The sequence below is a fragment of the Arthrobotrys flagrans genome (genome assembly GCF_004000055.1).
Source record: "Arthrobotrys flagrans strain CBS H-5679 chromosome Unknown unitig_0, whole genome shotgun sequence".
In the NCBI taxonomy this organism is placed as follows: Eukaryota; Fungi; Ascomycota; class Orbiliomycetes; order Orbiliales; family Orbiliaceae; genus Arthrobotrys; species Arthrobotrys flagrans.
In genome coordinates, this window is record NW_027137550.1 from 5,596,263 (window position 1) to 5,620,971 (window position 24,709).

The window sequence follows — 24,709 nt, forward strand, 5'->3', positions numbered from 1 at the left end:
GACGAGCCCGAGGTTGACCTTGATATTGCCGGCCGACTGCTTGACAATGAGGATAACCTGGAAACCATTTCCTTACTGGCAAGACTCAAGGCCAAAGCTAGCAATTGAGAAAACAGGGTCGAAAATGCTAGCCTCGATACCGCCGTTAACGCGAAAATGAAAACAGCGGACGACGACAGCACCTTGTTAGATGAGACTGTGGCGAAGTTAGTGGCCAAAGAAGATCCAAACGAATTGCGTGGTCTTCAGAAGCAGCTTCATAATCACAATTTGCTCGGCTTCTCTCGAATCCTGCGGCGGATATCGTTTTATTAGGTCATTGAATGGTGGACCAAAGGATATATCCTGCCGGGAAACACGATGTTTTTCCTGAGCATTCAATGCTTCCGTTCCCTGTAAGCTGCAGCTGGAAATCTTGGAACTCTTCTCTTTAAGGGTAGTATAGAGAGTCTGGAAAACCGAGGTAGCTGTTATTAACATCAGGAGATTTGTTAACTTGGCCTGGGTTTTGAGCTACACTAGTATACCGTGCACACGTGGACATCTACAGGTGGGAATAAAGCAGTTGGATTGAAAAAAAAGTCGAGAGGTTTCTATAGTCCAATTCCATTTTGCGATGCAAGTAGTCATGTTTTCCTCCTGATGCAGAGCTATACGACGGCCTAATCCGTCGCATACGCCACTGCAGTACACTAAACTATCTACCCGACCAGTGAAGTGGACCGATCAATCGATTCCACTTAAAATCAAACGTTTGTATACACATCTACATGCATATGATCTCATCTCGTAATGATGTTACTCTTCGGTAGCAGACTTTGCCGCGGCATCGGCTTGGAGGATTTGCTCCACTTTGGAGACCTATCAGAAAAGGGGCAGGTTAGAAAAGCGGAGCTCAGAGTCATCGGTATGCATATAAAAGTTTAAACAAAAAAGTGAGGTTGTTGTGTAGGTGGGTTATAGAAAAGAGCCGTGCCACAGGCCCACTTTCCCCAGTTAATCTTCGGGCGCCTGCGAATGGGGAGGAGTAGCCTCGAGGTACTCTACTATGTAAGGGGAGATGTGGCAAATGTGGAGAAGAAAGAGAGACATGTAATGTGCATCCAAGTGGGGGGTTGGAAAGCAGGAACACGATGGGTCAGCTAAGGTACAAAAGTTTATGACTTGAAAGTCAAAGCTTTGATCGATAGCTTTGACAAATGAAAAATACGACTGAGCGCTGTGTATACACTATGTACGCCACACGAGAAAGGGGAAAAAGATCGCTATAATCGATATAGCGCTAAACCCAGCTAAACTGTGGGATACGGAAATAGAGCTTATGAGGGGGTTTTTTAGTAAACGTACCTTATCCTCCATAGATTGGACTTTATCCGTTCTGTTAAAAAGTTATAAAAACAAGTCAGTGGGTCTACATAATATTATAGAGTTCTAGGGTAGACGACGTGGTTGGGTGTAAAAACAAAAAGCGGGTCGATAGATATGCAAGTTTTGCGTTTCGCGGGAACATTCACACCCCTCTTCTGTTATTCTGAAACGTTAACATTGGGGGTTGTGTGTGTTTTTTGGGGAAAGTGGGTCGAAAGTGGAGACTTTGTCTTGTAAATGTCTTAGAGGCTTGTCGTGCATGCAGGATACATGTAGTCTCGAAAGGATAGAATAAACGACAAGACAGCTTCCCTGGGGATTGTATCAAAAACAGATTACATGATGATGATCGCGTGTAGCCACGGCCCAAAAGATATTCCGGGCGCCGAGAATAACTGATACGTATAGAAATTTGTAAACTGGGTTCTGAAGGTAGTGATGAGGCACAGTGGGCCGCTGATACTATGATATGATGTGAAATGCAACGTGGTTCAATCAAAAACCGCTAGATCATATCAGGATGATACGAAAGCCCTGCAGCTGTATCTGATGCATATTCTTTTTCGTATCAAGTACGAACTCGAACTGCGAATGTGTGTATATACTGAGAAAGTCAAATGACCTTGTGATCATGATATGACATTCCCGGTCTGTTAAGCCAGAGGCGCAGGTTTTTTGATCATGCCAGTGGCTTCTCGAGACATTTCAGGATACGCGGAAGGCCGGAAGGGATCCGGATTGCAGGAGCGGGGGTTTAATGATTGATTGAAAGTTTGAAGCCTGCTCTATCAAACATAGAACGGGGTATTCGGAATTTGAGCATGGGGAAGAGGTAAAATGAATTGAAAAATTTGAAGGTATATTGATTTTTGTTCGGAAACCAAAGCTGGGGGGCCAAGACACGGCATGATCCGCTGAAGTCTTTGAGAAATTTTCTGACGTACCTAGATCCAATGCGAATATCGGTTTGTCTGTGCCGAAGCGGGGAGGGGTTAGCAGGGTCCATCTCAAGGCTTCAAAGTTTAGGGTTCATGAGATTGTAGAGCTCTAGAGGGATATATTGGATTGGATGTTCTAGAAGGGTTCTCAATTCCTTGATTATGGAACATCAGCCCTGGAGCCTTCAGGGACTACCATGAAGACAATTAATCCGTACTTCCATAAATCGAGCGTAACTGAGATAATAGCTCAGGATGTACCTTGTTTCAAGCGCCGATTCGATAAACGTTCGAATGTTCCTGATAATCAAGCTTAAGGCAAATCTGGATATGCACATAACTTCAAGGGCGGCCCATAAACCTGGAGCATCCCTGGAAAGCAAACGCTTCAGGTGGAAGGGATTTGTCTGAAGTAACACAGATTTGGAAGGAGCATGTTACACTCACATTCGAACAACGCCCTGGTTATGCAGTAATGTATGTGCCTGTCCCATAACCTTGGTGACTACATGGGGTCAGTTAGCAGAAATAATCGCGGAGAATAAAATGGTTGTTGGTTTCATGAATCGACAAGAGAGGGACGTGCCGAATGGGGAAAGGTTGGATATGCGATCACCAAGCCCTGGGTTGAGATCTTGAGGTGGCCGAGTATCCTTGGGATGTCAGACCACCGGCCCACGGTTAAAAAGGCCAAAACCTGGTAAAAACAGCATGGAGCCGGTTATTTCTGCATGAGAGTAGAAGGTATCTGGACCCAAACAGATCGACTAGATAATGTAGATCCATCGAATACTGTTTGGGATAAGATACAGGTACATGGGAGAATGATAGGCCATGGGTGATTGACCAGGACGAAGAGTTAACGCAAAACGCAAATACTTTAACAGTTTTCCCTGGTAACCTGATATAATGGATAAAGCCAAGATTAAAAGTTTCAACCCAAGACATCTAAAACTATGGGTTTGTTCGAATCTCGGAGAATTTCTCAGGATGAATATAGGATCGTTGATGTATACAAGCTGGCGAGGCAGAACGATTGAAAAGAGGCAGAATACATAGGCACGGGAAGTAGCGGAAGCAAACTATCTTCGAACAGGTATAGTTACGTACCTTCTTCCCATGACCCTTCCAGTGTGGTGCCGGCCGAGTGCATAGAATACTTGATCCCGCTTGCCGCGAGCAATTTTTGAATGTTGGCGATGTGCTGCGATACGGAGGCGGTTGGAGTTCCTATCTGCTGACAGCAAAAAAACAAAAAGTTTAGTTAGGTATATGTTAGTGATTGCATATGATAACGGCAATGTAAAATTGTATTTATTGACAATGATTATAAGGTCAGATGGTCATCTTGGCTGCAAAGACAGGGTAGTTCCTCCGAGGATGCATGGGGGTTAATTGGTCAACTGGAATTGTGTTGACGTTGGGAAAGACCTTAAGGGGAAGTGGTCTGTGCACGCTCGCCAAATTGGGGGCACAGCAAAATGCTCTGCGGGGAAGGACGCACAGGTATCAAACAGAAGTCTGCGGTGACATGCTCCGGTGTCGCAAGATGGGCGGACTGTCTGAAGGTAACATTCTCCGCATGAGCTGCCATTGTGGATGTGATTGAAGTGGGGACTTCCTTAACACGGCCGATGATTTGAGAGATGAGCTGCACAGCTGCAGTTCGGCTTGCAATTGCAATTGGTGGCACACTGGTGGGGTAAGATTCGAAAAAGTTGAAGGAGTTTGGAAGGCAATTTCGCTTTCGCCAAAGGAATTTAATTTGTGGTCGTTTGAGAAGCTAAACAGCCTGTTTACAATGAGGTAAGATTCCGCCGACCCTCTTGAGTGAAAATTTGGGAACTAATGGCCAGCCTTGGGATACTAGGAGCTAAAGGGCTCAAAAGTACGGTCATACTATACCAACCCGCATGCTATGGCCTCGTCTCCTGCAGCTGCCACCAGCATTGACGACTTGGAAGCAGGAACCACAACCCGGTCGTTCCGGAACCATTCCGTATGCATAACCAGCAGGCCCCCAAAACTCCCACTTTCACACACGAGGTAGCGGCAGACGCCCTGTGCTCAGTTTAACTTTTAAGCTACGCCTCCACATCGCAGTGGCGTTTGCATGCTTTTGAAAATGGTGCAATTATATCGACGAGTTTATAGATCCAGTGCAGTCCGTACCCCGACTTTTTGCCAGGTGGCCGAATTCCGACCCGTGTATGTATACTCGTAGATGGGGCACGGCCCGTATTGAACGAAAAGGGGGTATCTAGCACTCGCGTCTACCGCAATATGTCCAGCAATCCAGTACAAATTTGAAGCGCCTCGCTATGACCCGGAACCGTTGCAGTACCGTTGTACATTATATGCCGACACCCTGGTCATTATACAAGAAACTAGGCACAAAACGTGTTCAGACTGAGATACGAGCTCAAAAGGACGGTCAGCTATACTCCAGTAAAAGTATACATATTTTTTAATCTATTCCAACTGCCCAGCACCATGATGTCAGCAGTATTAGCTCGGTTCCACTATCAGGAACAAAAAATATGAGTAACTGAAGGGTTTAGATTGTTCTGACAAAGACATGACATGAGTGCAACTCACGGCCTGAGCGTCGTTCACGGGACTGTTGATTTTAGAATTCAAAATGTGGCAGCAAAACATGAAGATCATTGATAATAGCCAGCCAATTGAGAGTTTGTGATAGTGATATCTCCGTGCCCAACAGTAAAATACAGCCTCACCACAAACTCTATATATTGTCAAGGAAGTATTATGATTGCGACGAGAATGCACAGACACAGGCATACGCCTTCTAGAAGAACTTGAAACACTGACAAGCCAACCATGGCCAGTGGCAAACTGCAGCATCAACACTCCTATCTTAATGTTTCATGAATCCCAAGTTCATGGAATCGCAAAATACGGTCGTGATAATTCTTTTTCGGGATGAGAAACAAGAAAACAAATTCCGCCAGAGTGTTTCGCTCCAATATACGTGAGGGACTTGGCCCGCATAATTTTGCCAAATGGATAAATACAGATGCAGATGCAAGGAACTAGGTCCCAGCACTGTCATTGCGCTGGTCGGTCTAGCGAACGGCTGTGTTTCAGAGCTGGTCCAAACCACCAATCCAACACAGCACGCACCACCTGTAGATTATTGGAGGGCCTGGATCGACCAAAGGGCTCGCTGAGGAAGAAAAAATGTATCGATGAATGGATTCTAACTGCAATCTCTTTTTTTTGCTTGTCGATTTTACCCGCGGAGGTTAACCCCCAGCTCCTCCCCCCCATTGTCTGGGTTGACCATGTACGAGCTTGGCTAGCACAGCGGCCTTTATCGACACGGAAAACTGGGTCTTTTCGTTTTGCGCTGGAATTGTGGTTTATCACGGGGAGAAATTCAGGGAGTGCCCCAAAATAGATTAATTCCTATAACAGGTCCTAATAAGCAGCATATTAGCATGTTTCCCCAGACTGAGCTGAGATATATAAGAAGGCGATGATATCTTCTTGGATTCGATCTCTCCCCACTATTATTCGATCATCATCATCAAGCAAGCACATCAAATTAGAAGCTTCCCTTTCAACTTAAATATTCGATATAAACCCCAAAGAGTAGCTCAGGTCTACCATCGAACCACTCGTTCGCAACTTTTCTATACACCACACTCGCTCTTCGAATTTTAACTCATCAGGCTTAAGTCCTCGAATATCCAATCCTCAATTTAATATCCAACTATCAAAATGAAGTTCACTATTGCCTTTGTTGCTGCTGCTTTGGCCTCGGTTGTCGCCGCCACCGGCAATGTCGCGGACTGCCAGGGAACCGCCAACCTCAGGCCAGTCTATGCTCAATGGTACGAAAATAGTATACGGTTGATGATATATCTATAGGGTTTGGCTAATTTGGATTACTTGATAGTGATGGACTTCAATACGGAGGCTGTAACAAATGCGTTCCCACCGCTACTTGCACCTACGTTAACGATTACTACTCCCAGGTACGTTTGATGTCAAGCCCTTATTCAGATGTTTATAAAGCTAACGAGTATTCTCCCAACAGTGCTACCCAAAGCCCCAATAAATTCGGTAGTGGACGAATCCTAGCAATGCCTTTTTTTCGTCCAAGACGAAATCTCGGAAATTTATGGCTAGGTGACGAACGGGAGTATTTTTTCTTTTCGACCAATGGACTTGATGTGGAGAAAACTTAGACGGTGTGATTAATTATCTCGAATGGTAGTTGGAAAGGCATATTTCTTGGTGTTTCTTTTTATCCTGATATACCCTGTGCAGAGGGACTTCTCTTGAACTTAGCTCCACGGCTTCGTTTGATGTTCCCAATTGCTGCTTTTCATTTTCGTTTGCGAAGGGCTCCTTTGTACATACACCCTTAAATCTCAAATATATTTTCTAAAAAAAAAAAAAATAGTAACCACTTTGCCATACCCATAGAACGAGGTCTATTGGTGATATCAATTTGCACGTTTCCTAACATCGCTTGCGACAATGTTTGTGTTGAGGACTGTGTCATCTATATCCCTAATTAACATCCCTGCGAACTTGCAGATTGAATAGACCTTGGAAGATCCGGCGTCCGGTCTTCACCGATACTTAGTCTGGCAACGGTAAAGCGTAGCATCTTCTGACTGCAAGCAGGTTATTATTTCAAGTTCAACGCTCGAAATGTTCTGCATGCGCTTTTGGTTCTCCAGTCCTTGGCATACGACCACACCCCGCCTTAGGCGTAAACTTCGTGCACATGCGCGTATGCTGACAAGTTTCAGATTAAGCACGAGTAGCTGGTAAGGTAAAGACGTATCTTTATGGTCGCGCGTCTGCCCCTCTGCAATTGAAGCTTTCGAAGTAGACAAATCGTCACCACTCTCAATTCTCAATTATCTTCACCGTAACAACTTCCAACACAAGGCGGTTTCCCAAAGCTTACCATCCCCAATACTAGCCAGAAGTCACATAACATTGTGACTACCGATTCCTCAATCTTAGAAAAAATGACCAGACGTCGGCCCACCATGATGGACTACGTCCCCAGCGCGCAGTACGCGCGAGAGGACTTTAATTCTACCAACTACGACCTTTCGGAATTATGCATCAAACATATCCAAACCCATATCAAATCCGCTGAACTTTACCATGCCAAACTGGCCGAGCTTCTAACGAACTCCCAGAAGGCCGGTACTATTCCTCCGCTTACGACAATTGCCATGAACAGTATGATCAATTCATTGAGGGAAGATCCTTCGCCGTCGAATTTTGAAACTGTGATCAAGCATTGTCCCGAGAGTCTCCTGGGTGCTATGATCGATAGTCCGAAATTGCATTACACCTCGATGTTGAGGTTCTCGGAGCAGAAAGGTTGGGATAAGTTGAACGACGATAGCACACGAGATATTTGGATTTTGAAGGTATGGAAATACTCGGTGTTATCGATATATTCCGTATTTACCAATTACTTATGAAATAATATTAGAACGAGTATTTTGTCCGTGCGGACGGAACAGACTGGGGTCTTTTAAATCTCGACGATGCAGAAATTGTCTTTGGACGCTCCTCTAAGCTCGTCGAGAACGAAGCCGGGGAACCGATCTACCGTGAGATTACGAGAAAAATTGCTCCTACATCCGGATTGCAATATCTCGACCAGAAACGCCCCCGAACGATCAAAATCCAACCGTCTACAGCTGCGTTTAAGAAGACCTTTGACAGGCTCATGGGCGGAGCTCTAGATGGTCTTGATTGGAGCAACATCCTGGTTGCAGGAGGTATGCCTCTTAGCACTCTCCTCTGCGTGGACGAGAGCATGGACGAAAAGTACAAGTCAAATGATATCGACATGTATATCTACGGCTTGACTCCTGCGGAGGCGAACGAGAAGATTAAGCATATTGCCAATGTTTGGAAAGAGAACCTCAAGCCCGACGATGAATTCATAATGGTCAAAAATGCTCGAACGATTACCTTGATCGGAACGTTCCCGCACCGTCGGGTTCAAATCATCATGAAAATGATCAAGAATCCCGCTGCGGTTCTGCTCAACTTTGACCTGGACCAAGTTGCCATCGGGTATACGGGAGATTCCGTCTTGCTTCTCCCCAGATGCGCCAGAGCCCTAGAAACCGGTTATGCAATCTTTACGTTGGACATGATACACGGGCACCATTTGAACGAACGACGGGAAACACAAGAATCTAGGTTGTTGAAGTATGCCCGGCGCGGCTTCGGCGTGCGGATTCTTCCTGAATTCTGTCGGATGGTCGAAATTGACTTTTCAAAACGTCGGGTCACCCACCCTTTCATCGAACAGGCTATAGGTGAATTAAGTGAATCGCGCAGTGGTTGGTACCGCCACGAGGCCCCTGAAACACCGGACGTAGTTTCCGGTGTTGAAGCCGTAAGGAGGGTATTCGCAGCTGGTGAGGATATGGTTCATCGATTTTACCTTGGCAGAACCGAAGTCAGCACACCGGAGGAATACGACGATGACGAAACTTTTTATAGTGATCCTGAGGATCAGAACGGTTACAACCACGCAGATTATTACCTGTTTGACTGGGTGGATCCTGATACTGGGGAAAAAAAGAGACTACCTAAGGGGCAGTTTAGCGCAATAGATACCTATCGTTCCGGTGTCGGCGCGCCTCACGGTAAGCTCAATGCCTTTAAGCTCCATGGTCGCTAACCATGTCCTAATCCAATATCATATAGGCAAACGCGGCCTCGGGTCATTGGAAATGCACGCCCGTCACTGTGCTCTCTTCCGCTTCGAAAGCGAGAAGAAGATGATGGTAGATTACAACACCCTCGCATCTACTACCTACGACGTGGAGTCCTATGACATGCTTCCACAGTATCATTGGAATTCCAATTTCACACCTAAAAGCTTCATGCAGACGATTGATAACTACAACGAAAACCTCTTCCAAAAGTTTTGCTCCGTTCTGGAGTCCGATCCATTGATCGAATCATCCGTGCGTGGGCCAGGGCGAGGAAATTACAATCGGGCGTATGAATCAGGGTGGAAGTCGCATTGTCAGTGTCGCTCGGTCTTTTCTGATTATATCCCCTACATATGACATATACGGACTAACCTTAATTATGCCGTAGTGAAAGGATACCTCACTCGTCGTATCCGAAGAATCGCTTATTCGAAGGATATCAACGAGCTTGTTGACCGTTTCCAGATCGTTCTTCCGGTGGTGGTTAACTATCGGCTGGAAGAATGGATTAAAGAAACATTTGCAAAGGCACTGGACGATGCTGGTATTCCTTCTGATAAGCATGATGTTCTTATCCAGGTTCATAAGCCCGGCATGGGTAATGGTAGGCTTCCGGATATGACTGAGAGCGACAAGGAGAACTTGAGATACTGGGTTATCGATTCAACGACAATATGGGCGGGTTTGGACAGACGAATCGATGAGTATGGCCGCTTTACGTTGCTTGGATATCCTGTCGGCGCGGCCCTAACCTAGCTTTTTTGCAACATCTAGAATCTTTGAAGTTCTGTGGGTCCTCTCCCTGGGTAGCGATATCGTCTCGGACCATTCTCTAGGATACGGCTCCCGTGCAGATGCTGCAAGGGATTGGTACCAGCTGGTTGCTACGATCCTTCTGAGAAGAGTCACAAAGCTCTCAATCCAGCAACTCGGAATCACCCGAGTGAGCCTCTCGGCGGAAAAAGTGGCCGACGGTAGTGACTATGAAGAAGAAGACCCAAATAGAAACTTTGTGGAACCAAGAGTTCCGGAGGACATCAACCCACTGGAGATACCCAACGAACGCGACCGATATCTGTTCACAAAGTGGTTGATGGAAAGACCAATAGAGATCTAGTACGTTCGCGGCTTTACCTTACCCCTGAATAAATTCATAGCTGACCGTCAATATCTTTCACCGTACGCGCAGCCGGAGTTACCAATACGAAGTCCACCATTCATACCGTGAAAGCAACAACGCCGTCCCTCCTCCAAAAGTAATGTATCTCCGCGAGGGTGCCGAATATAACGGTACCGAATGGACGGAGTGGCCTGAGGATTCTCCGGGGTTTGAACCGGTAGCAACATTCCGCCCGCAACTAAGAAGAAGGCCTCAAGATAGCGATGCAGAAGGTGAAGAAGCTGACGACGGTGAAGATGCAGAAGGCGAGCCTGCCCTTGCTGAGGACTCTGCTGCCGAAGGGGAAGCTCATCGGGGTGTGAAGCGCCAACGGGAGTCTTCTGATCTAGCGGATATGCTCAGGCCAAGCGGCGCTGGCGACCGCTTTGCTTCGTTCGGTAACGACACGGTAATGGCCGACGCTGGCGATCATGGCGAAGGTGAGGGGGCCGGGTCGTCTTCGGCGGCTTGATGGTCTTTACCTTTACCTTCCCCAGTATGGCGGAGCACTCACCGAAAGATATCATATATCGCATTCGAAGTTTCTCAACTCGCATACCCAATTTTGGCGAGCATACTTCTGTTCTACGTTCAATGGGTCGTTTGGAAAGAGATACCGAGAGAGAGGGAGGATAGATTTTGGGGTAATAAAGAACTCTAGCACTATAGCCCGGTTTTGATAGCTGGATTTGAAAATATGTAAAAAGTAAAATTTCGAGATCCATGTCGCTTTGTATAAATAAGGTGCCCGCTAGGCCCGAAAGCAAAAGGTTACCATTAAAAGACGCCCTCCGTTCAAATTATACTGTCGACGGTCGATTTGAATATCAAGTCCCGTGTGTATAACGCCACCATCCCCCAACTATAATCACGATTTGATCGATATCCTCAATCCCTAGGAATATCAAATATTCCCCCCCACAGCTCCCCAAGCACCCCTCCAACACCCTTCAATCCATCTCCGACCCCCCCAATACCTCTCCATCCACCCCTTCCCTCGCCACCGTCATAACATCCACCCCGGCCGGCGTAAACAAACTCTTCTCGAAATACGTAACAACCCACTCCACCCCCTCCAACACCTCCTCCCCGCCCTCGCCGGTAACAACCCTAACATCCCTCCCACCGTACCCCACAACCTGCCACCTCGACGTCGCAATAAACAACAACCCCTTCCCTCTCCACTTATACGTCAAATCCCGTTCATCCCCGGAAAGCGGGTAGTCAACTCCGTGAATTGATTTTGTCACCAACTTGGCGGATCCCTCTGGGGTTTGGGTTGCGGCCGGAGGACCATCACGCGGGTTGTAGTGGATCATGTCATCGATATCTTTGGTGGATGGGATGGAGGTGTAGGTTATTCTGATGTTTTTAGCGGATTTCCACATCGGGAGGGTGGAGGTCGTTACCCACCAGGTTTTCAGGAGCGTTTGTGGTGTCAGAGGTGGGAGGGAGGTTGACGGGAAGGGGGTGTTCGGAGCGCGGAAGATGGAGAGGGGTGGCATCGTCGTGATATCGATAGCTGTGTTGGCTTGGATATTTGTGTTGCAGACGTTGGATTTCGGACACTGGATCTCTCGGATTGTAGAAATGCAAAGGTGGATGCTACAGGAGGCCTGTGCGCTCGTCTGCGAAACTACTTGTTATTTACGCAAGCCGGGTTGAGGATAAAAAGAAGTCGAAAAGAGAAAGCAAAGGAGTTTGGGCTGAAATATTGACGTCGTGCTTCAAAGGATGGGATTGCTTGGCGCTGCAGTGCAGATGCTGAAACGAGAACAAAGGTAGAACGGAAACATGAAGTGTATCGAAAAATAAAAATAAAAACCATAGGTGTAATAGACTCCCGCTCCATAAATTTCTCTCAAGTAATATTCAACTAGAATTACGCAACATGTCCATGATGACCGTGTGCATAATGCGTTTCCTCCGGTCGATGTGGATGGTTTGCTGCCACAAACTGACGATGTTTCTTTTCACGATATTCAAGGCGGATGGCCCAGAGCGCCGCGCCAATTGCATTGGTAAAGGCGACAAGGATCGAAAGCATGGGAATAAATTGCAGACCGATGGCCATTGTCCCGAAGCTGTGCAAAAGAAAGCGTTAGATTGGAAACCGAGGGTTTCGGATGGGGAACGTACTTTAGATACGACCAATGATAGTTTTTGATGAATGCCTTTTGCTGCCTCTTATCCATCTTCTTGAGGCGGAAGTACCAATAATGTGCGATAGGTCCGGCACGGTTACCCTGAATGGCAAGGAATATGAACGGACCGACTATCATCGAAGGATTAGCCACTTCCGGGCCCGCGATTCGCCACGGGGGTCCGTATTACACACCAATAGGAATGAAAGATACCGGGCTAAAGAATATGAATTCAAAAATAGCCTTCCACTGCGGCCTCAAACTAGTCGGGACCTTGTATTCCCCCAACGCTGCCACAACATCCGGTGCGTTCGGAATAACCTCCTGTCCTTCTCCTACCAGTTCATGATGATGTTCCAATAACAAAACGGCATCGAACATGTTTATCAGACTTTGTTCCAATAGGAAGCCCTCGCACAGGGCGGAGTTCAGATTTGCGGCGAGGGTAAGAATTGTGAGAGCGGCGTTAAGAAGGGCGATTGGACCGGTTAGGAAGGACATTATCGCCGCCAGAGGGATGTAGAGGAGCATGAAGAGGACGATGGTGACGCAGAGGGAGAGAATGAGGCAGGGAATGACCCTGCCACGGATGACCCTCCATAGGATGGGGTTGTAGTAGAGATATACTATGCCCTAATGCCATATAATATTAGATTTACAGTACGAACCACCAATACCTCCCCATGGCGTATGATCGTATCGAGGATATAGGGCATACCCGAACAGGATAAAGCACAGCAGGTGTGTGTATACGCTTCCTGCTGGGATCGAACCTTTGAGAATTAAGAGTGCTGGAGCTTTGGTTGACATCGTAGTATGAATTTGGCAACAGGGGTTCCTGCTCCGAGCGGGGTGTCTCCACAACATGGGTGTATATGACCGGTTGAGGGGTATCAGGATACCTGCTGGTGCCAGGCATCATGAAATGCGAGTTGTAGGCCGTTGACAGATACAGGTTGGGTGGTGAGGTTGGTACGATACCAATATCAAGATCGATATCTTTGAAGGTTTGAGTGAGTCGCCGTGGCTATACGCAAGGGGGTATCGGGTGGCTGCGTTGCCGGTGAGGTTGGTATATCTGCGAATGTGCACAAACAGAGAACTAAGTCTGAGTGCCGTCCGATGTTATAAAGAACCCCGCATTCGCATGCCCGACATGTAAGGATCCTCAGGACCTTAGAAATGCAGATTCCCTTACGGCTTCCCGCATGATAACATTTGTCGGGTCTGGGCAACTGACGCGTTTCGGTCAGCTGGCCCACCAGAGCGGGAGCAGGGACCTCGAAAGGGTCCTCTTGGCACGGAACCAATACCACGCCCTCTATGGATCCCATCGACGATGCATTCGTAGTCGCACAGCAGGTAAAAACCAGCCTATCAGAGTCGCCCACCGCGTGCCGGGGTCATTGCCTTTTTCGCTAATCATTACGCCAGGAGATACGCTGCGTGCGCTCATCTTGATTAATCAAATCCTCGAATCCATGGTGGCGCCCGGCCGATACCTCTAAAGGCCAAGCCCGTCGCTTTCTCCGGATACGATTGATTCTTTTGATCAAGGCGTCTACGTACCTTTGATCTTTTCGCCGGTGGGCCCAACCTCATACTCCGAGGAAGACCGGAATGGTGTTTCGTTCCATGTTATATCGCATGCCATGTGGGAGAACCGGTGGGCGTCGACAACCCCCCCAGGTCTGCATACTAATCAAGCATTTTGATTCAAGCTTTCCGGATTCCAGGGGTTGTCTTTCTTGAATTTTATGTTCAGCCAAAATATCTTCAACCTTCTTCTCGCACCGGGTGGCATTGTCATCCGTCAACTTGGAATTTCCACAACATGTTGCCATTTTAGCCGCCGTGATAGATCGGTTTATGGCGAGCGGTGGACTGACCGTCGATAACATCAATGTATCAACTGCGGACACAGCTGCTTGGCGAGGCCTTCACCACCGGTAGAAGAAACGGTACATATCGCCAAACGTCACCATTTCCAACTCCGCGTCGTAGCCAGGATGGATCCGACACCGATGTCGCCATAGATCCGAGCCTCATGCCAAACCTGGGCTCAGACAGCACCCCTGAAAACTCTTCCAGTGAACCTAGTAGTAGCAAATCTGCGCCTGCAGACGATGGAAATCGTGGCGATATAGACGAGACGGAAGGCTTTGAGGCGTACGAAGAAGAGTTCCAACGCCATGACGAGCCACCCATGTCCGTTTGCCTCCATTTTGTGCAACACTTGAATTTGTTGTTTTCTAGACATTCTCGATATCAATTCCTAAAATGCATATTATGACCAAGATTGTTGACAAATTTTTTTTTTTTAATAGAAAATGGTGGTTTGCGGCAAAAGGGATTCCATTGATCGCTGCTACCGTAGGACCGTTGGTAAGGCTTCGAATTTCGTATTCGAGTTGGAAGAAAAATACATTTCTTACGGATTTATCAGGCGAATCTTACATCCGTAGCTGCGCTGGTTAGTCCCTGGCGGGCGGACCTCATGCTCGAAGGGGCCCATCCGTATGACCAGCGATATGATGTGCCGTTTCCGGATCCCAAATGGTACATCGGAAGCTAGAATCGCATTATATTCACCGCTGATATTCAATTTCTGCAGGGCGATTGGCATAAACGCAGCCTCCCTCGTATTCGGGTTCGTAGGAAACTTCTTCCTCATGTGCAACTACTCCAGACGTATCCGCTATGCCGTAGCCATGCCCTTCACAATAATCTGCTGGTACATCGCCTTCGGACTCCTCTCCGGCATCCTGGCAGCCTTACACGTCCACGCCCGTCCGGTCAGTCCGGGGCAGATATACACACAGGCATTCTGGTTCGGTGTGATATCGGCCAGTTTATACCTTTTCTCCGCTTCCATTCTCTTCGTTAACATCGCGGGGTTCTTGAAGAAACATTATCCGGCGCATATAGAGTCATCAAGAGCGGAAAAGAATTTGATGTTACAGACGATATTCTTTTTCTTGTGGATGGGGATTGGGGCGTTGATATTTTCGAAGGTCGAAGGGTGGAGTTATTCGGATGCGGTGTATTTTTGTAATGTTACGCTTTTGACCGTTGGGTTCGGTGGTAAGGATTCTACTTTTTTTATTTTTTATTTTATATAAAGTCGGGAGATAGAAGTACTGATTTTGATTCAGATATCGCTGCGACATCCGATGCCGCGAGGGGGGTAGTTTTTCCGTTCTCTGTTGTCGGTATCATCATGCTCGGTCTGGTGGTCAACAGCATCCACGGATTCGTCATAGAGATCGGTGAAAAGCAAGTAGTCGAACAGTAAGTCCTTCGGATCCATTTAATTACTAGATCGCACATACTAATATACAATCCCTTCTTCCCCAGGCACATCACCAACCGTCGCCGAGACGTCGCAAACCGTGCCGTCGCCGCCTCCTCGGAACTCAACCGCGACGACCCCTCCCTCTCCCGCTTCCGAACCCCGGTTACGCCGCCGGTAACATCCCCCGTCCACCGTCGTACCACCGACAGTCTGAAATCCGAAACCATCCCGCTCCGGCACTCCGGCAGCATCCGTCACATCCCGCAACAAATCTTCACCGCCTTCACCGGTAAACGTCGAACCCGCCCCATCCTCCTCCGCGCCTCCCGTGACCGTTTCGAAGCCATGCGACGGATCCAACGTCATACGCTGAAATTCAAAAGATGGACGGCACTCGTCTCCTCCACCGTTGCATTCCTAACCCTCTGGCTTCTCGGCGCTGTGATCTTCATGATCGCGGAAAAGGATACGCAGGGGCTTACGTACTTCCAAGCATTATATTTCTGTTACGTATCATTGCTTACAATCGGATACGGTGATTTAAGCCCTCGGAGCAATGCCGGTAAGGCCTTTTTTTTATTGTGGAGCATATGGTCCGTACCTACCATTACGATATTGATATCGAGCATGGGTTCCACGGTTATTGAGAATTTTCAGAATGCGACGTTGAGGCTGGCGGAGTTTACGATTTTACCGAAGGAAGGGATCAGGAAGAGTTTGAAGGAGATGTGGAGGGATCGGGAGGTCAGGAGGAAGGAGGAGAGGTCGAGGGATCCTAGTCTGGCTATCGATAATGCGAGGAGGGGGTCCGGAGCTGTGTCGGCGGGTGACAATGGCAGGATGCCAACATTGAAAGAAGTCAAAACCCAAGACCGAGATTCCGCACACCGCGGAGCTCCGATCCCCACATTCTCCCTCAACGACCCCTCCTCGATCGAAGAACAAAGACCGGAAGACGGATCCCAACCGCAAGGAACCCCCCTCCGGCCCGAACTTTTCGAAAAGCCAAGACCGTTACCGGAAGACTACACCTTCCAAGGACTCCTCGCGGCGTTAACAGCCGCGATAAGAGACGTCGGTCGACAAGTCGCCACGGACCCGAAGAGGGCATACGACTATGCGGAATGGGTCGAATTCACAAGGTTGATCAGGGCTTGCGAGTTGGTTAAACCGCAGAAGTTGAAGGGGTTGAAACCGGGGGAGGAGATTTCGAGGGAACATATCGATAACGATGAGGGGTTCGTGCTTTGGGATTGGATCGGTATGTTTTTTTTTTCCCTTTAGTTTATATTTTGAGGGGCGTGCTGACTCGTATTACGACGAAACAGGCGAAGATAGTCCGCTATTGTACGAAGGTAGGGAACCAGCATGGGTGCAAGATCGGCTCACGAAGGGTCTCGAAGATATAGTGCAAGAGCATTTGAAGGGTATTTCGTTAGACGTCCCCAAGTGAAACACCGGCGATAGAAGGTATCATCATGATGGGTTTGTAGGCGCTGGAAGCAGGTCGTGTTTGCGAGTTCTATTTTGATGAGACAGGTCGTTTTTGAAGGATATGTAATTACCAGACACGATGCAATGAAAAGCCACGATACTTTTGCCTCGTCCGTTCGTAACCGAAAAGGAGATGATCTAAAATAACAACCAACGATACCCTGCTGGTTCATAAAGTTTCACCATGCCCGTGAAGAAAAAAACAGCTAAGACGCCGAACAAAAAAAGGTAAACCAATACTCTTACTCCAAAAGAATAATAATGATAATGACCCCTTCACATCCCCAAAATCTCAAGATCATCATCGCTATCATCATCCACAACCCCCCTGTCGGGCGTCGGCGCAAAAGTGACCGTCTTAGAATCCCTCCTGGGCCTCCCTCCACCCGCAACCGACTTTATATTACTCTTCGTCGGTGACGCCTCCCTCTCATACCCCATCGCTCCATCCCCCTTCGGCGGACTCTTACTCCTACTCCTGCTCCTACTGTTCGCCCTTCCGAATTCCAGCCTTGTCTGCTTCAACCCCCCACCGGTCGTCAACGCCGCATTCCTCTCCAGATGTTTCTTAACATCCCTCTGCGCCCACCCGACAGGTCCTTCGTCAGCCTTTCTCGTTCTCTTGACGGCCCTCTCATCATCCGTACCCCCCATCTTCCCCGGTCCCGCCTCCGGTGATCCGCTTTTTCTATCCGCTGCTTTCCTCTTACTCTTCACCGGCGATAACGAAACGTCAGAAGCCTTGACCGCCGCCATCCCCTTCCTAAACTCTTCGAGTGCCTTGCTCCTGACCTCCTGCACCGTCTGTCCCTTTCCGATACTCTTCCCCGCATTTTCCATAGCCCTCTGACCCCCCATGACGACCTTCCCTTCATCCTCCAAATTCGCTTTGAGGTACTCCATCCCGGTATTACTGTTCCCCACCGCCAAAAGCCCCTTCGTGACCTCCCTCTCCTTCTCCCTCCTCGCCAAAACCCTTCTCACCCTCTCCTCCTTCTCCCTCTGCCAATTCAAATCCCCCGTCTTTTCTCCCCCGTCGATCAACCTCGCCGTCGAAAACCCGGCGGAGACGTATACATTCCCCCCACCGCCACCGGCTCTAACCGGTAAATCCGGTACCACCCCCGTCCCTCCCAACGGTAACAACCCATCTTCCCTCTCCTGTTTGCCCCCTCTCAACCAATTCCTCTTCGGCCTCATCCCTCCTTTATTCTTGGGGGGAGAATATAATTTCCCCATGGTATTCAACTCCATCCTTCCGGCTCTATTCTTCGCCACCGTCTGTTCGACATGAAAATCGCAGTATTCCGTCCTTCGTTTATCCACCCAAACACCACATTCCTTCCCATCCCTTTTTCTGGCCTTGCAAGCCCCCAAATCCCTCGAATGGCCTATTTCCAAGATACTGGATGCGTCGTCGTTGCTATCCGATAGCGTTAATGAGAATTTGCCGCTATCTTGATTTCGTGGTTTCATTATATTCGGATTCAAGATCGCCAGTACCGTCCCAACCGGTATTCGATAGTACTTTTGAAACGTAGACCCGAAGAAGAACAGGTCCAGTTCCCATTTTAAATCCGTCAGCTGCATGACAATGTACTTCCCACCTCCTTCGCGGGCTACATCCCTGGGCTCGGATTTCGAAGAAACGATCCCAAAGACGACCCAGTCACCCGGAACGTCAGGTGGGTCGTATTCCGGCGAGTGAACGGTTTTGAGAAGACGGGGGAGTTGGAAGAGTTCTTTCTCCTGGAGGTGGCGGGAGAGGGTGGTATGCGGGATCGAACGACGGGATAGGTGAAGGCTGGAGAAGGAGTCGAAACCTGCGCCTAGGTCGGAGGGTTCTTGGCCTACCGACATAGGGTCTGAAGGTCCGCTGATGGAGCTGGAACCCGAGGGTTTGGGAGGTTCCGCCGCTACGACCGTCGAGGCTGTGGAAGTTGAACGGGGGGGTTGGAGACGGCTGCCGATGTTTTGCTGAGAGCTCGACGGACGGTGGGAAGCCACCGAGGGAGCTCGAGAGGGTGCGAGTGTAGCCGAATCGGTTCCCATGGTCGAGGAAACCGTAGACGCGGCGTCGCTGGAGTCCACGTTCCAACCTTTGCTCCTCAACTTTTCGTTCTCCCTAGCTCTCGCCTCCTTGGCTGTTATCCCTGCTCTCTGTTCTGCTATTCGCTCCGAGAAAGTTTTAACCTGTTCCACGGGGGCAGCCGGGGTTATCGTAGATCTCGAGGATTTGGGAGCGAACGGATTGTCTTTCGTGATGTTGTGCAGAGCGCTCGAAGTACTCGAAGTAAACTGCGGTTTCCGGGGAGGTTCTGCTATGAGATTCGTCATCCCGGGAGCACGTTTTAGCGATATATCCCTCGCTCTTAAACCCTTATCGATTCCCAACAAGACCCTCGACGGCGACTGCGGTGGATTCGTGTCCGATATCGGCATCATTTTTTTCCGTGGTGATGGAGAAACGGGTACTTGAACATCTGGTTCAAACGCCGGCCGGGACGGAGGAGGAGGAGGCGTTACCCGTCCCGACTGTTGTGAAGAAATTGGATTCGAATTACCGCCGTTCCCGGCAGCGGCAGCAGCTAACGCCTTCCGTTTCTTCTCCTTTTGTAAACGCTTTAGTTTTAATTTCATTTCTATCGCTTTAAGTTGTAATTGTAACGCCTCTTCGTCTTCGTCTGAAGTTGTGGCATCGCTGTCTTCATCTTCGTCGGCTGGGAGGGGACGACGGGATCGCGGGGAAGGTGAGACGGCGGTTGCGCGACGGAGAGGGGAGGAGTGGTGAGGGTTCGTGAGGGGCTTTTTGGGGGTGAGGCGGAGGACGTCTTTGGGGGATGCCGGGGGCCATTGGGTGATCGCATCTGGTTTTTACTGTTAGTTTATATATCTCGATGTTGGCATCGGGGGGAGGGAAGTACCGTTGTTGCTAGCCATGATGGTAATAACGCAGATTGAAACCTTCGAATCATTCGTCGATAATCCAGTCGATAGAACTCCCAGCGGTTCCTCTCTTCGGGTAGAGCGGGGCACGGTTTGGGTATTTATCAATCCGGACGAGTAAAAGTCGCAAGGAATGATTTCCCGAAACAGCGAAACCGCGATATCAAGCCGACGATATGCAAACTCCCATACCCCGATAACAACCGATCCCGAAAAAACCTCTGGAATTTTGTAGAATAATCAAAAACGGCGCCTCGAATTTAGCGTGTGAATTCCGATATGATAGGCTGTGCAGCCGTGTGAATTGTTCGGCGCGAAAGGAACCGACCGCGTGAGCACGTTTTTAAAGCCGATGCGATTGGATACGATTAAAGTTCGTACGAAGAATCGCGAGGGACCGGTGATTCAGCAACGGCCGTGATAATTGTCGACGAGGAGGAAGAAGGAGAGGAGATGTTGACGTTAATATTGATGAAGATGAGGAAGAAGTGGGAGGTCCTGTCGAGGCGACAAACATTAATCCCGATTGGGAATAACACCAATCGGCGCCACAACGCGTGTCTGAGAACAACCAACAGGCCTTCAAGCCTCACCTCGACACCCCTTCCGCCGTAGACATCAGCATCATCACCACCAATCGGGCTCTGAGGGTTATCGTATCATGGCTTCCGATCCCAGGGTCTTCATACTCCCTAATTCTGACGACAATAATACAATACTAACCTTCGAACACCCAAACACCAACATCCCAACCCGATATCTGATCCACCACCCGACATCATCTTCATCACCCTCGGATCAATCCACACCGTTCATCTACGAAATCCTCAAGGTCTCAAATCCTCCACACGCTCCCAGATCATGGCTCGTAACTCCGGATGTACCTCCACTATCACTTCCGGACTCAAATTCATCGAAGGAAGAGGAAGAACGGGATGATAAACTATCCCTGATCATCAAGGACGCCCATCTCTACCTCACCACCCCCCTGGACCCCCTCTACCTCCTCCTCCCCCACCTTTCCTCCCAAAAGACCTCCTGTAACTTCCTCTCCTTCGACGACCTCCTCGAATCCCACCCCGAATCCACGAAATGGACCAAACTCCTCTCCCTTCACCCGAATTCCTCACAGATCCTCCAATCCCGTCTACTCTCCATCTGCGACACCGTATCAGCCGGAGGGGTTGAACAAATGTTTCGACTTAATTTGGAAAAACTGCACACCCTCCTCATATCCCGCGTCGAAGCGGTCGCCAAAGCTTTACCGTCCAGCTTGACGAAACATATTTCGAGGAAATTGTCGAAACCGATAGGTACGCAGGCATCCACAGCTTGGAAACGGCAATCGGATATAAAACCCAGCGGTGGGGGGATAATAAACGACGCCGAACTCGAAGATCAAGACGAAGATACCCAAGAACCCATCCCGGAAGGCGGAGTAGACTCCCAACTCCGTCGTGAAGCTTCAAAATTAAACCTCGATGATACCACAACGGATACACCCACGGAAGGGGGAGGGGGAGGAGGAGAAGAAGAAGAACGAACGGAAATAATCCAAGAAAACCTCCTCCCGCCTCCGGAAATCCAATACCTCTGCCACCTCTCCCATTCCCTCCAATTTTTCCAAAACTACCTCCCTCAGGAAATATACTCTTCGCTCTCCGAAAGACTTGACAAACTCCACCCCCGAGAACCGTTAGAAAAGTATACGGAGGAATTAAAATCCCTTCGAGCGGCTGCGAACGCTGCGATGGACTTTTCCATGTCGCATTCCAAGCGGACGCTTGAGGATTTAGAAGCAGGCGGAGGAAGGAGTAGAGAAGATATCGAGAGGGAGAAAAAGAGGAAGAAGAAGGAGGAGGATTCGAAGAAGAGTAGCGGTGTCAAGAAGCTGGAAAAGGTGGATACCAAGGGAATGATGAAGATGACCGCGTTCTTCAAGAAGAAGGATCCCAAAACATAATTTATCACCCAATTCGTCCGATGTATCATTACCGCTGTCGCTCATGCATAAAAGGGTATCTGTAGACATAAACCTAATGCCATAACGAACCATCCGAAGCTTCACCTTCGTACGAACCCCCAAGGCTACAATACAAAGCCCCTCATGCCTCCGAATCCCCCGATCTTTCCGCCCCTCCGAACAGCACCTTCCGATAATACCTCGCCTCCTCGATGCTCTCCAAAATATCCTGCTTCGCCTCATGCGTATACTTCTTAACCGGCAACCCATCCAGAACGCTCCCCTCGCACCACCTCCTCGCGAACTCCTTGATGCTGCTGACATCCCCCACCCTGTAACCCAACCAATCCACCACCTCGGGCATTTCGTAACTCAAAAACAATTTATCAAAATGAATACTATTCCCGCACATTATCGCTGTCTTTTTTTCGGGGACGTATTTTTTGATGTAGGAGAGCAATTGGGTCGCGGCTTGTGCGACTGTGACTTCCGAAGAGAGGACGCGGGGGATCAGGCCCGTGGCGGTGTGGGTGTCCGTGCACCAGGTGTCCATCTGGTTTAGAAGGGATTCCGGGCGGGAGATTACGATTTCGAAGCCGGTTTCGTCGAGGAGGTCGAGTTGGGAGTCGGTGACGAAGCAGGCTATTTGGAGGAGTTTGTCGGATGGGGGGTTGAGGCCCGTCATCTATTTCATTAGCTTTTCCGATATAATAGAATATTTAAGAAAAAAAAGAGAAAGCAAAGTACCTCGCAATCGATCCATACCAACGGATGGATGGATTTTTGAGACAAGCTCATGTTCTGGAAACTCGAACCCGTCGCCGATATATTCTGCTGCTCCTCGCCGGGAACCGAAGTCGATGTGTTCTCCGCCATCCTACCGATTGCCAAAGTATTCGACGGAATGAAGTTCCAACCTTTCCCTCCTCCCGAAGAACGATACCGGTATGTACACGTCCTCCTCCCGACAGCACTCCGAGTAAAACACCGTCGAGAAAGTCCGCCGATAATCCACGCGAACATCGATCGATAAAAAAAACCCAAAATTATGCGTTGCCAAACGTGTGAAATTCACCTCCCAAGATTTCTCGAAAATTTCGCCTTCCAACCACCTATAAATTCCCACCCCATCTGCGAATCCTCCATTCAGATGTAAATGTCCTTCCCACAAACCCTCGCCACCACCCTCCTCGGCTCCGCCGGCCGGGCGAGTTTCCTCAGACCTGCTGCATCACTATGTAGAAGCAATCTATCGATATGCTCTTCCTGCCTCCTCTCCCTCTCCGCACCCGGTCCGACGACCTTCATCCGCGGTAAAAAGAAACTAGTGAAAAAGGCAGCGGGTATCAAAGTCAGGTTTCTGAAGGATATACCTAGATATGGGCCCAAAGGTACCCCCTCCCCGGTTGTTTTCGATCTCCAATTGATATTTACGGGGGGATGTTAACGGTATATGATGATTAGGATCGATAATGATCGTAGCCCCCGGCCGCATGCGCACGATCTGGTATCAACGCGGCGAAGCGGAGTATTTAACCCTTGAGAAGGAGAAGGCTTTGGGGAAGCATACGGTCGTGGAAAGGGATCCGGGGTATAAGCCGTTTGTTGAGAAGGCGGAGGAGAAGGGCGATGCTTGGGATGGGGTCGTTAAGGATCAGCTTTTGACGGTATGTTTGATCCCTTCCTTTATTTCGGTTCTTTTATATACATACCAAGGTATATATTGGGAAGACTCGCATGATGAAGATTTTGAATTTTACGCTTATCCGAACGATAACATGTGGATTTTATCAAAATTTCTTTTTTATATTACTCCAATTGTTCCTACTGATTTCTGTCTTTCCCTCCTTTCCCTTACCACCCATTCATCTCCACCGATACTCTTTTACGAGGAAACCCACTAACGCTTCTAAAAATAAAAAAAAGCCGGTCGAATCCATAAAAATCCTCTCCACGATCCTCCCGTCAACGATCCGTTTCTACCGCTCAACGATAACCCCCCAAACCACCTCCCTGCATGGTTCGGTAACAACCACCGACGTCGCCAACGCCATAAAACTCATCTCCTCGGCATCGGCGCTAAAAGATGCGAACCGAGTCGTTGTTTCGGCTGAAAATATCACGTTGGGGACGGAAGACGGAGCCGTGAGGGTTAAAGAGTTGGGAGAGTATGAGGTTGCGATTGGGTTCAGAGGGGTGGATGAGGTTGTCAGGAGGACCGTGACCGTTGTTAGGGAGGAAGGGGAGGATGAGAGTACACAACAGGGGGTGAACGGGACGGTTGCAGGCGGGGGTGGAAGCATATTCGGGGGAGGGGAGAGAAGGGCGGAGTTGTAGATTTTTAATACGTCGATACATTCAGGATATCTATCGCATCGAACGGCTGTACATATGAAATAAAGTACATGTTATCATAAACTATCACATGAGACTCCGGATCTAGATCCAATCGATGACGGGATCTTTTGTAGCGTGTGCGTAGCATATCGTTCCTACGTGCATCAAGTATATGCTAGATGGTCCGGATCGAGGGTGCTTCCGTCCCTAAGACGTAATTCGGCAGACATCATGCCACGAGCCAAAAATTTACCGCCCAGCCCATCGATATCGTGACGTGACGAAAGCTGGTTGAGAGAAAAGTAGCTGCGCACCGTCTCTCGCACAC

General features: G+C 48.8%; 10 protein-coding genes across 11 annotated transcripts; 5 read left to right on the plus strand and 5 right to left on the minus strand.

Annotated features, from left to right (window-relative positions):
• Positions 1-798: 798 nt before the first annotated feature.
• Positions 799-3,900, minus strand: DFL_004650 (uncharacterized protein; the record flags this gene model as incomplete). Of its 2 annotated transcripts, none has more annotated exons than XM_067633781.1 (6): positions 799-861; positions 1,348-1,378; positions 2,313-2,339; positions 2,754-2,811; positions 3,417-3,540; positions 3,811-3,900. In XM_067633781.1, 6 exons carry the CDS (start codon positions 3,898-3,900, stop codon positions 799-801), a joined length of 393 nt encoding a protein of 130 aa, XP_067491915.1. The 2 variants fall into 2 exon arrangements, with proteins under 2 accessions (XP_067491915.1, XP_067491914.1); XM_067633780.1 differs by having other exon boundaries at positions 3,417-3,543.
• Positions 3,901-6,050: 2,150 nt separating this feature from the next.
• Positions 6,051-6,390, plus strand: DFL_004651 (uncharacterized protein; the record flags this gene model as incomplete). The annotated part of the gene is made up of 3 exons (XM_067633782.1): positions 6,051-6,163; positions 6,229-6,307; positions 6,370-6,390. 3 exons carry the CDS (start codon positions 6,051-6,053, stop codon positions 6,388-6,390), a joined length of 213 nt encoding a protein of 70 aa, XP_067491916.1.
• A 686-nt stretch (positions 6,391-7,076) lies between these two features.
• On the plus strand, positions 7,077-10,674 carry DFL_004652 (uncharacterized protein; the record flags this gene model as incomplete). Its single annotated transcript, XM_067633783.1, has 7 exons — positions 7,077-7,111; positions 7,270-7,732; positions 7,798-8,971; positions 9,033-9,356; positions 9,432-9,747; positions 9,818-10,159; positions 10,233-10,674. 7 exons carry the CDS (start codon positions 7,077-7,079, stop codon positions 10,672-10,674), a joined length of 3,096 nt encoding a protein of 1,031 aa, XP_067491917.1.
• A 478-nt stretch (positions 10,675-11,152) lies between these two features.
• Positions 11,153-11,707, minus strand: DFL_004653 (uncharacterized protein; the record flags this gene model as incomplete). Its single annotated transcript, XM_067633784.1, has 1 exon — positions 11,153-11,707. One exon carries the CDS (start codon positions 11,705-11,707, stop codon positions 11,153-11,155), a length of 555 nt encoding a protein of 184 aa, XP_067491918.1.
• A 377-nt stretch (positions 11,708-12,084) lies between these two features.
• On the minus strand, positions 12,085-13,265 carry DFL_004654 (uncharacterized protein; the record flags this gene model as incomplete). The annotated part of the gene is made up of 4 exons (XM_067633785.1): positions 12,085-12,286; positions 12,342-12,477; positions 12,541-12,979; positions 13,065-13,265. The coding sequence occupies 4 exons, from the start codon at positions 13,263-13,265 to the stop codon at positions 12,085-12,087; spliced, it is 978 nt and encodes a 325-aa protein (XP_067491919.1).
• A 984-nt stretch (positions 13,266-14,249) lies between these two features.
• DFL_004655 (uncharacterized protein) lies at positions 14,250-17,094 on the plus strand (the record flags this gene model as incomplete). The annotated part of the gene is made up of 7 exons (XM_067633786.1): positions 14,250-14,554; positions 14,674-14,731; positions 14,793-14,905; positions 14,961-15,430; positions 15,502-15,637; positions 15,704-16,902; positions 16,970-17,094. 7 exons carry the CDS (start codon positions 14,250-14,252, stop codon positions 17,092-17,094), a joined length of 2,406 nt encoding a protein of 801 aa, XP_067491920.1.
• Positions 17,095-17,411: 317 nt separating this feature from the next.
• Positions 17,412-20,075, minus strand: DFL_004656 (uncharacterized protein; the record flags this gene model as incomplete). The annotated part of the gene is made up of 2 exons (XM_067633787.1): positions 17,412-20,002; positions 20,060-20,075. The coding sequence occupies 2 exons, from the start codon at positions 20,073-20,075 to the stop codon at positions 17,412-17,414; spliced, it is 2,607 nt and encodes an 868-aa protein (XP_067491921.1).
• Positions 20,076-20,742: 667 nt separating this feature from the next.
• DFL_004657 (uncharacterized protein) lies at positions 20,743-22,044 on the plus strand (the record flags this gene model as incomplete). Its single annotated transcript, XM_067633788.1, has 1 exon — positions 20,743-22,044. The coding sequence occupies one exon, from the start codon at positions 20,743-20,745 to the stop codon at positions 22,042-22,044; it is 1,302 nt and encodes a 433-aa protein (XP_067491922.1).
• A 142-nt stretch (positions 22,045-22,186) lies between these two features.
• Positions 22,187-22,920, minus strand: DFL_004658 (uncharacterized protein; the record flags this gene model as incomplete). Its single annotated transcript, XM_067633789.1, has 2 exons — positions 22,187-22,729; positions 22,792-22,920. 2 exons carry the CDS (start codon positions 22,918-22,920, stop codon positions 22,187-22,189), a joined length of 672 nt encoding a protein of 223 aa, XP_067491923.1.
• Positions 22,921-23,200: 280 nt separating this feature from the next.
• DFL_004659 (uncharacterized protein) lies at positions 23,201-24,381 on the plus strand (the record flags this gene model as incomplete). The annotated part of the gene is made up of 3 exons (XM_067633790.1): positions 23,201-23,435; positions 23,509-23,711; positions 23,971-24,381. The coding sequence occupies 3 exons, from the start codon at positions 23,201-23,203 to the stop codon at positions 24,379-24,381; spliced, it is 849 nt and encodes a 282-aa protein (XP_067491924.1).
• Positions 24,382-24,709: the final 328 nt, after the last annotated feature.